General features: G+C 42.7%; 1 protein-coding gene across 1 annotated transcript; it reads left to right on the top strand.

The window, feature by feature from the left end:
- Positions 1-4,638: 4,638 nt before the first annotated feature.
- Positions 4,639-11,152, top strand: LOC140738832 (snaclec B6-like). Its single transcript, XM_073066744.1, has 6 exons — positions 4,639-4,710; positions 4,788-4,858; positions 7,616-7,764; positions 8,783-8,923; positions 9,733-9,841; positions 10,941-11,152. The coding sequence occupies exons 2-6, from the start codon at positions 4,804-4,806 to the stop codon at positions 11,009-11,011; spliced, it is 525 nt and encodes a 174-aa protein (XP_072922845.1). The 5' UTR covers positions 4,639-4,710; positions 4,788-4,803; the 3' UTR covers positions 11,012-11,152.
- The last annotated feature ends 237 nt before the right edge of the window (positions 11,153-11,389 follow it).

Here is an 11,389-nt window from a genome sequence, read left to right as displayed (position 1 = left end):
GCTGTGTGGTGAAAGAAGCACAACAGCACCTCTTTCACCTTAGGCCATTGAAGAAGTTTTGTATGAGACCCCAAATCCACAGGACTTTCTACAGGGGCACAGTAGAGAGCATCCTGACTGGCTGCATCACTGCCTGGAATGGGAACTGTACTTCCCTCAATCACAGGTCACTGTAGAGAGTGGTGCGGACAGACCAGCATATCTATAGATGTGAACTTCCCACTATTTAGACAGGTGCATAAAAAGGGCCCGAAAGATCATTGGGGACCTGAGTCACCCCAACCACAAACTGTTCCAGCTGCTACAGTCCGGGAAATGGTACCACAGCCTAAAAGCAAGGACCAGCAGGCTCCGGGACAGCTTCTTCCACCAGGCCATCAGACTGATTAATTCACATTGATATAATTGTATTTCTATGTTATATTGACTGTCCTGTTGTACATACTATTTATTATAAAATTACTATAAATTATACATTGCACATGTAGATGGAGACGTAGCGTAAAGATTTTTACCCTCATGTATGCAAAGGATGTAAATAATGAAGTCAACTCAGTTCAATTCAGTTATAGGATGGAGGTGATAAATCTTTATCACAAATCCCATACTCCTCATCTACATGAGCTAAACCATCCCAATCTCCATGTGTGATAAGAGACCTGGGTGGGAATGGTTAGGACCCAGCAGCTAGAGTATCCGAAACTGGAATCGAGGCACAATACAGGACTGAAAAGAAGACAGGGTTCTAAACTGGATGGTGAACGAGAATCCAAAGCTGAGCTGACAATTGAGCACCGTACTCTTTAAATATTCAGTCCAGGTGCCAAAACAATTGGTGTGGTGGCCTGAGTCCTTAAATGGGCTGCGCCAGATATCCATATTCCGCAGAGTTAGAGCGTCTAAACCCCAGAAGCTGGCGTGGTTGGGTTCGTGTTGCAATGGGAACCCCTCCTCTACAGCCGACTCCTGACAGCCCTGGCTGCTCGGAGAGACACTAATGGTAGTCTTGGATGAGAGCCGGATCCAAGATATCCCTTTTAGGAACCCAGCACCGTCCCTCGGGTCTGACTCCCTCCCAGTCCACAAGGAATTGCTGAACATCCAGAACAGTTGGAGAATCCAAAATTCTTCTCACAACGAAGACCTGCTCCCCATCGACAAACCTGGGTGGTGGTGGGACTGATGGTGTTGGTGCTAAAGGGCTAGTGTTGACAGGTTTAAATTTGGAAATGAAGCAAGTGGGATTGGTCTTGATGGTCTTGGGGACTTGCAAGGTGTAAGCCACCAAGTTTACTTTCCTGAGAACCTTGAAGGGTCCAATGAACTTGGGCACCAATTCTCTAGATTCTACCTGCAGAGGCAAATCCTAAGTCAACAGCCAGACCTGTAGCTCAGGCTGGTAAACTAGCCCTTGTTTTCTCTTGCAGTTAGCCTTTGTTTCAGCTTTCCGGTGGAAGCTAACAAAATGTCCCTTGCCCTAATCCATTTCTCCTTGCAGGAACTCCAACCTTGGACTCCTGCTCAGGGAAGAGTAGGAGAGAATGCCTAAACTGATATTTGAAAGGGAATATCCTGTGTGCCAAATGCTGTAAAATGTTGTGGGCGACCTCATCTGGTCTTTCAGAGGCCGCGGATCTTAGAGTTTGTTCCAAATCTTGGTTCACCTGCTCCATCTGGGCATTGGACTGTGGGTGAAACCTGGAGGAAAGTCTCATTGTTACCCCAATCAGCTTACAAATCACTCTCCAAAAACGTGACATGAATTGTGGATTGCGATCTGACACAATGTCCATTGGAAAATTGTAGATCTGGAAGACCTGGTGCAGGACACTTTTGGCCATCTCCGCTTCTGCACCTCTAAAGTTTGAACCTTCTCTCCATTTAGATAATAGTCTTCACTGTTGTTTATCTTACCAAAGTGCATTATCATACATTTCCCAACACTGTACTCCATCTGCCTCTTTTTTGTCCATTCTTCCAATTTGTCTAAGTCCTTCTGCAATTGTCTTGCTTCCTCATGTCTCAGAAAGGATTTGTTGTCATTGGAGAGAGTCCAGAGGAGGTTTGCGAGGATGATTCTGGGACTGAATGGGGTTAACATATGAGGAGCATTTGGCAGCTTTGAGCTTGTTCTCACCGGAATTTAGAGGAATTTGTGGGTGGGGGATCTTATTGAAACCTACTGAATACTGAAAGCACTAGATAAGATGGATATGGAGAGAATGTGGTCTATTATAATAAGGATTTTGGAGTACAAAAACAAGAAACTCTCACTGATACTTTACAGTGTTGCTCTGAGGCCCCATTTCAAGTTCATTAAGTACACTCAGATGTTACCAAAAATAGTACAATATTATCTTAAAGCTTGGCATCAACAGCACTTCCCAGCAACAAGGTTGTACAGGAAATTCTGGTTTTTCCAAAAATATCTTTGACAACACATCTCATCTGTTAGAGGAAATGAAACAATGGACCTGATCAAGGAAGAAAGTAAGTTTCACAATAATATGCTCTGCAAATCTCTCAACAATCTGACATCCGCCTCAGTTTTATTAAATTTGTTCACCTACTCTCCGATCAACAATTCACCAACTTTCCTTTAACTCTTTCAGCACACTACTACTCTAAACCATTCATATTTTAGTTCTGATAAACTTGGTGATTTCAGTGGGACACCCCTTGTTGATGGGAAAAATAATTCTCTGTTTTATTATTTTCTCCTCCCCTGCATGTACCTTTGATCATTCACCAACTCTGTTCACCCTCTTTCAGGCCTCCCCATCACTCCCATACCTCACTCACTTTCTCTGCCCTCCACCCCACTTTCTCTCCAGTGTGAAACTTGTCCTACACAGTTCCAGCACAGATTTATCGGGTACTTTCCTATGTCTCCCTGTGCAAATGCTGTGTAACTTGCAATATTTCCAGTGTTTTAATTTCAGATATACAACATTTGCACATTTTTTCTTCTAAATAGGGGTTAGCTTTGTGTTAGTTTAAGCAGGGTCTCCAAGAAATTGCTAATATTTTCTTATCTTTGTGATGAATGCATCAGTCTTTAGTGCTGACAAATAACTGGTGATGCCCACAGGTCAAACATGGGACAGGTTCCCTTCCCCTTCAAACCTTCATCAGCATGCCTACAATCAAAAACCTATCCTTGACTCTGTGTATAAATAAACCCATCTCCAATTTTCCCTTCCTCCCCAAAGTCTGCAATATGGATTGGCCAATAAATCAGATCCCCAATGAAGCAGGACATGTCCAGTCCAGCTAAATACCAGATAATCCCTCTTGTTTATCAGTAAATTGATAGAAGGAGCTGTCCACGGAGCAGTCCAGTGTCACTTCCCTTCTTATAATCTGCTCACTCACACTTATTGTCAGTTTCATGAAGATCACTCAGCTCAACCATATACCAGCTTTGGTACAAACACAGATCAAACAGCTGGTCTGCAGAGGTGAGGTCGCACAGACACTCCTTCAAAACAAAGCAGCATTTGATAGTGCACCATCGAGGAGACCTGGTGAGCTTGAGACAAAAGTCATCAAGGAGATTCAATGATTGGATTCATTTCTCACTCAAAGTCAGGTGGTTATGGTAGAATATCCTGGTTCAGGACATCACTGCAGAAATTGCTTAGGTCAGTGTCTCGGACACAACCATCATCAGCTGGTTTATCAATAAATTCCAACATCTCTCTGCCAGGCAACAGGGGCACTAACTAGAGGGTAGAGATCTTAGATAATTGGCAAGTTGAGCAGAAGTGAGAGGAGGAAATCCAGGGAAAGAAAGATCCATTTGGCCCATCAGTCCCAGTCCACTGGAGATCCATGGATCCCTTTCCAGATAATGTTAGTTCTGGGATCTCCATGAACTGTCTCTATAAAAGTGTCAAGTATCAAGCAGTGCACTACCTCCACATCCTTTCCTACTCCTTCTGAGCAGACTTCATTCCAGCTCCTCATTGGTCAGAGAATATGATTCTGAATTGAACCCATTCCTCACAAATGGATTACAATCTTTCCAGGGACAGTGACAGAGGAAGATTCCCCATAAGTCGTCAAGTCACTTTTATTGTCATTTCGACCATAACAGCTAGTACAGTACATAGTAAAAATGAGACAACATTTTTCAGGAGCATGGTGTTACACGACACATTACAAAGGCTAGACTGAACTGCGTAAAAAAAGAGAAAAAAACACACACACAACTATACTAGACTACAGACCTACCCAGGATTGCATGAAGAGCACAAAAGGGAAACAGACCAGAGCAAATATATGAGTGAGTGAGGTGATCTGTGTAAATACTCTGTTGTTTTTGTAGGATTCAACTGAATATTACATCCTAATTGTTCATGTAGATAATATTTAGATACTATTCATTGTAGTCTAATATCACAAACACTTCATGGGATGATAAATGCTTTCTGCAGCTTCCATTTCTTAGTGTTCTGTTACAGAATAACATTCTACAGTCACACTTGGGAGTTCTCAAGTCAGTTCTCTGGTTTCCTCATCACCTTGATCAACTCTGTCAATCAGTGATTGGTTGGCAAAAAATTTCCTGTAGGTGGGTCCAGCCAATTGGGTTTGATTTCAATGGTTCTCAAAGCCTCCAAGATCTCAGATCTACACATATATATAGGGGTGCATCAGGAGTGGAAATCTAAGCAACACAGGCATCTTGAAGAGAGAGAGAGAGAGGTGGGAATGGCAGCAAGATATCCCCACTTTCACTGGGAAACCTGACACTAATGGTGAATTATTTTCTTGTGTTTCAGGTTTGAGGGAAGAAACATGATGCTGATGTGGGTTTTGATGGTGACCACACTGTTTGTCAGTGATGTGGCAGGTAAGGTCCATTGATTCCAGGAGCTTTATAAATATATATCTATGAGGAGTGAATGTACAGGCACTGTGTTGGGACAGTGGGACATGGGAATTTGTGGACATTGGGGCTGGATGGGAAGTGATAGGAAATTTCTCCTGTCTGGGATACTTAAAATGCATAGGGACATGGCAAATTGGCTGTTACGATTCAGAACTGGCTTGCACATAAAAGACAGAGGGTCATGGTTGAAGGAAGTTATTCAAGCTACAGGCCTGTAACTTGTGGAGTTCTGAAGGGATCTGTGCTGGGACCTCTGCTGTTTGCAATGTCTATAAATGGCCTGGAGGAAAATGTAGATGGTTCTGTTAATAAGTTTGTGAACAATACCAAGATTAGTAGAGATAGGGATAGTGCAGAAGGCTAGAAAAGAATACAATGTAATATAGATCCTTCGTAGATATGGGCAGAGAAATGGCAGATGGATTTTAACCCAGATACACATTAAGGTGTTGCACTTGATAAGGAAATTACAAGGAGGCAATTCACCAATCAAGAGGTTATGTTGAAACTTTATAAAACTCTGTGTTGGCCACATCTGGAGTATAGCGTACAGTTATGGTCAACTCACAGTAGGAAGGATGTTGAGGCTTCACAGAGGGTGCAGAAGAGGTTTATCAGGATGCCTCCTGTTTTAGAGGGCATGTGCTATCATGAGAGGTTGAACAAATTGGGTTGTTCTCTTTGGAGTGGTTGAAGCTGATAGGAGATCTGATAAGATTATGAAATGTGTAGACTGAGTGGACAGGGAGTACCTGTTACCCAACATCTCCCCTCAGCCTCCACCACTCCCAAGAAAACAAGTCAAGTTTGTCCAGCTTCTCATGACATGCATTGAAGGTGAGAGGGGATAAGTTTGGCGGGGATGTGAGGAGTAAGTTTTTTACTCGGAGAGTGGTGGGTGCTTGGAATACGCAGCCTGGTATGGTGGCAGAGACAAATTAATCAGAGGCTTTGAAGAGATATTTAGATAGGCACATGAATGTGAGGAAGATTGAGGGACAAGGACATTGTGCAGGTAGGAGGGATTAGTCTCTGGGTGGTTTTGATTTACTTTGTAGCTTATTTGGCATAACATTGTGGCCTAGGAGCCTGTTCATGTGCTGTATTGTCCTATATTCATCTCTGAGGTATTGAGATGGAAGGTGAGTCAGAGACTATGTGACTATATGTGAGGAAGTCAGGAGATGCAGAGTAGAAGGTTCTACAGGCACTGGTCCAATGCTCTGGATGTTGTGAACTTGATACCCATGATGTTGAGGAATAATAAAATAGTTTGTCTGTCCCACGTGATTGTTCTCAAAATTTTGGTTTCCTTAACTTACTTTTATGAACTATGTTTTACTTGTAAAAGTTGCTCTCAAAATTTCTCTTTATTTCAATAAGGATAGCAGAGCAGTTAGCACGACAATCCTGAGTGTTATGACTCAGGGTGTCAGAGATTGGAGTTCAATCCTGTTGTCCTTTGTCAGGAGTTAGTACATCCTCCCCATGGAACGTGTGGGTTTCTCTGGGTGCTCCGGTTTCTTCCCACAGTCCAAAGATGCATTGGCTAGTAGGTTAATAGACCATTGTAAATTGTCCCGTGATTGCGTTAAAGTTATATCAGGGGTTGCTGAGCTTTGCTAAGCAGTGCGGTTTGAAGGGTCAGAAGGGTTTATTCTGCACTGTCTCTACAAATAAAATAAATTCTTCCACAAATAGGCAAGAATGTAGCAGATGGAGAATATCATGGGAAACAGTGAGATTATGAACTTTGCTCAGTGAAAAGGGTAGTTTACACGTTAGGAAAACAGGAAATGCTGTTGAGAAGAGGGATCTCAGTGTGGGGATTCCTGAACTGTGGAGAGTTTCATACAGAGAGAGTGAACAATAAGGAAGCCAAGAGGTGAGCGGCTATAATTGCAGGAAAGTTGGAGTAGGTTGGCTGATACTTTAATTGGTCTGAGTGAGACCCATTCGGAGTGTGTATTTTTGTCTCTGTACCTGAGGAAGGACACACTTACCATGGAGACAGTGCACCATCAATCCACTCTCACAGGGCCAGAGGAAATTTATGGCTGAGAGGTAGCCCCCTTGGTGTCAGTGGAAAGTCAGCATAACCCATCTCACACCATGTCCATTGCACAGTTGGTCACAATTCCTCAATGATACATCTCAATGTTGAAGTTCTGTTTAATGTGATGAGGGTTTCTGCCTCTATATCGAATCAGGAAGACAGTTCCCCACACCCATCACCTTCTTAGTTAAATAAAATCACTGTTGTATAAAGTTGTTTCTCAAGTATCTAACAACATTTACTCTTCTATTGAAGCAGCCATGATGACCTTTCTCAAGCATTTTGTTAACATCTTTATTTTCTAAAACTAATATTCACTCCTGACACCTTGATTAAAGACCCCATAATGTTAATTGTTCATCAGATACAATTCCTTGAATAACTTCCAAACTCTAAATACTAATTCTTTCCATCCATCAGAACTATTTCTCCACCACCAATGTCTCACTGTGACCTGTAGTTGCCAGGTTTAGCACCCGTCCTCATTGTAAACAAGGACAAGGGTGTCAACAGAAATCCCTCAGCTCTCTGACACTATGCAGTGGGCAAAGACCATTGGACAACTTCTATAGCTCCCTTAAGTTTCTGGTGTGGTGTCTATCTGGGAATGGTGCTTCAATTATTTCACTTGATTTAACTCTTAATTCCATTTTAAATGAAAGGGATGGGCAATTCCTCGGAATTGGAAGAGACTCTGCGGTCCTTTGGAGAATTAACCAGAGGACCTTGTGAGATCGGCTGGTTTGTATATCAGCCTACAAGATCCTGTTACCGCTGTTTCAATTCCACGAAAACATGGAAAGATGCTGAGGTAAGTCCCAGAAACCAGTGACTGATCTTGGAGATCTGGTGACTATTGGTCTCAGCTGGTTCATTTCTATAAACTCAGAGCACAATCTCCAGCTGAAGTGTCTATGTTGACTCCCTGTGATCCAGGGTGTGTTTCACTGAATCTGTAGGCTCCAGTTTCTATCAGTCAGATCAATAGTTGAAATATTGTAGATTTTAGAGTCCCAGGTCATATCGCATGGAAATGGACACTTCAGCCCAACTCATCTATACTGACATTACTGCCCGACGAGCCAGTCACATCTGTCTGCCTTTGACCAACAGCCCTCTAAGCCATGTACTTATCTAGATGGTTTTTGAATGCTGCTACTGTTCCTCCCTCAAGCACTATTTCTGGAGCTCATTCCAACTCAAGTGCACAACACTCTTTGTGTGAAGAAGCTGCCTTTAACCCCTTTAATTCTATTTCTTCTGATCTTAAAATGATGCCCCCTTGTTTTTAGCACCTCCTCCATGAGAGAAAGACCATGTGATTTCACTTTCTAGTTTAATAACTTCTTTCCTATAACACGGCAACCAAAACTGTACACAATACTTCAAGAGCAGCCTCACCAATGCTTTGTTTGACTGCAGCTCATCTTCCCAATGCCTGTACTCAGTGGCCTGTGTGATGAAGTCTGCCGTGCCAAACTCTTTCTTCACCATCCCTTCTACTTGCGATGCAACTTTCAGCAAATTGTGCCTTGCAGGTTCTTAACATTCCCTATTTTAGCACTAGCTGTAAACTAAGTAATCATCCCTTGCACATTCACATCAAGATCATTGATATAAAGTAGAGAGTAATAAAGGGGGAAACTCCACATCCAGGAGTTAACACAGAGCTGGTTTTGACACCAGAGAGTCTGAAGAAGGTGAACGCTGTATCTCAGGAACAAAGTTGCAGAATTTCCAACATCAGGTCAGACAATTTACTGAGGGCCCTGTGGAAAGATGTAAAATGCTGATTCTCATCAACCCATCAATTATATATTTTTTTAAAGATGTCCTGCAATAGAGAGGAACATTATGGACAGCTGGCTTCTGTGACTTCATGTGAGCACAACCAGTTCATTTCCAAGGTGGTGAGACGGGTGACCAGAGGTTCACGAGCAGTTTGGATTGGCTTCAAGGACTTTTGCAAGGTAAATTAGCAATGACATTACATTGCCACCACAGTTAAAATTTTACCTAATGTCCTGCAGAGTAACAGGGGAGACAGTGAAATGGTTGTTTCTGGGTGTATCCTAGTGATCCAGGGACACGAGTTTGAATCCCATCCCAGCAGCCATAGAATTTTGGATTTAAGTAAACGAAATGCAGTAAATTGGAGGAAAATAGTTACCATCGGTAATGGTGACAATGGAACCACCAGACTGTTGTAAAAACTCATCCGGCTGACTGTTGTTGTTCAGGGTGAGGAATCTGCCATCCTTCCCCAGTCTGGCCTCACTGTGACTCCAGAGATCCATCAATGTGTGACTCTCACCTGCCCTCAGAAATGGTCAGAGAGTGATCAGGGAAGGACAATAAATGCTGGTCTGACCAGTGTCACTGAGTCCTTTCTCAATTATTTAACCACCTTTCTTTGAGAGATCAAATTTTGTGTTTATGTTCACACACAAAATGCTGGAGGGATTCAACAGGCCAGGCACCATCTAGTTTGTGGTAATGTTCAATGACTATCTTTCCCCTCATTTTCTGAGTTGGCATTATTCCACTTCCGTGACCTTCACTCTCAGATCTGATTTCTTTCATTCTGAGGATTCTGTTACTCCCACGAGATTTCCTCCACCCTCTCAGTCAATCATTTAAAATCTCATTCACTGCCTGGTTTGAACTGACTGCTTGTATTCTGGTCTCACTCACGATCATGTCCATCTCCGCCCTGTACCAATAAATGCCAGGTTACTCAGTGTTCCTACAGAAATAATCACCGATTTATACCCCACAGAATGGGAATTTCTTGTGGAGTGATGAAACTTCAGTCAGATACATGAACTGGGCTGAAGGAAGACCTCTGGATCCTAGACGTAGACAACTCTGTACGCTCACTAACAGCGGTAAGTATATTTTAGTTCCTTTGATTTTTGACATGGCATTCAACAGGACATTGTCAAAATATGCCGGTCTTTACTCAGAGGGACTGAATAAACCCCATGAGTACAGTGCTTGGCAGAACTAAACTCATTGCCCAGCAGTTAGAGGAGGGTAAATGGGATGTAACGCCAGGATCAGGGGAATAGACAGTGTATGAAAATGAAAAAAAGCAGACAATGCTGGAAATCTGAGATAAAAGCAGCATTTTCACAAAGCACTCATCAGGTCAGGCAGCATCTATGGAGAGAACAACAGAGTTAATATTTCACATTGAATATCCTTATTCAGGATCAGCTGAGTGTAACTGTGCGGGTGGAGAATCACACAAGGGTTGTAACATCAGGTTCTGAGGAACCCTCAGTATGACACTGCAGTTAAAGAAGATCATAGAAGTGAAACAAAAGTTCTGACTGAATGGAGTATGAAAGCAGAAACATATTGTTTATCTTCTGCATAACTCCATGTGGTATTCCGAACCAACCAATCCACTGCAGAATTATTCCCCAAGTGATCTGTCACAGAAGTTCCATCTCTCAAGATTCCGGACTCTGCTTCCATTTCAATGTCCATGAAAGAGCGAGGGTTCAGTTTATCTCTGATGGGACAGAAATGGTGTCCGGTTCACACAATGAGTTCCAGCCCAGGGTGAGCCAGCCACATTGGCCTGGAACAGCTCCAACACCCAGTGAATGTTGTGAGATGTCAGATTTCAGCAACACAAACTCAGAGTGCACATGGACCACAACAGGAAGTGACTCCCTTTATTTACACAACAAACTCATGGATCAAGATCAGGGAAAATTCACAGCCCACAGACACTGACTCAAAATGAGGAAACATTTAGATTCAACAGAAAATACCGGAAACACTCAGCAGGTGAGGCAGCATCTGTGAAGAGTGGAATAGTGATAATGTTTCTGTTAATGACCTTCCTGTTTTTCTCTCTACACCTACTGCCTGACCTACTGAGTATTTCCTGCATTTCCTTTAGATTTCCAAAATTGATAATAATTTGCTGATCTATATCTTGGTAAATGTTGGATTCATTTTCTCTGTTTCTAGGTTCCAGTACTTGGTTTGATATTAATTGCAATGCTCGTCTGTACTATGTCTGCGCCTACAAATATCACTGAATTTGGAAGGCTCCTGATTCATCCACTCATCATTTCCAGCTGTGGATTCAGTACCTTAATTTCTTTGTAGCCGCTCTCACTGTCTGTGGTGACTGTACTCACTCAGTTTCCCAGCCAATAATAAAGAGAATTGCATCCTGAGCTGTGTGTTTGTTGTTGTGTGAGTCCAGTTTCCAGCAGCCTTCCTGTCCCACTGTTGCTTCCCCTCCAGTTCTACACTCAGGAGAAGGTGGCCACAGATTTTGCAAAATTAACTCTTTCCTTTTGGCCACACCTGGTGTGTTGGGTCCTGATCACCACACATAGAGGTGAGACAAAGGCTGTTGAGAGGACTCAGAGGGATTTACTGGGTTGATTACACATTTTACAACACTGAAT

The sequence above is a fragment of the Hemitrygon akajei genome, chromosome 14 (assembly GCF_048418815.1).
Source record: "Hemitrygon akajei chromosome 14, sHemAka1.3, whole genome shotgun sequence".
NCBI classification, from domain to species: domain Eukaryota; kingdom Metazoa; phylum Chordata; class Chondrichthyes; order Myliobatiformes; family Dasyatidae; genus Hemitrygon; species Hemitrygon akajei.
This window is presented reverse-complemented; position numbering and strand designations above follow the sequence as displayed.

Coding starts and splice junctions, on each gene's coding strand:
- LOC140738832 (XM_073066744.1), top strand. CDS start 4,804: ATGATGCTGATGTGGGTTTTGATGGTGACCACACTGTTTGTCAGTGAT. Junction 4,859..7,615: donor GTTTGTCAGTGATGTGGCAG/GTAAGGTCCATT, acceptor TTTAAATGAAAG/GGATGGGCAATTCCTCGGAA. Junction 7,765..8,782: donor AAACATGGAAAGATGCTGAG/GTAAGTCCCAGA, acceptor ATTTTTTTAAAG/ATGTCCTGCAATAGAGAGGA.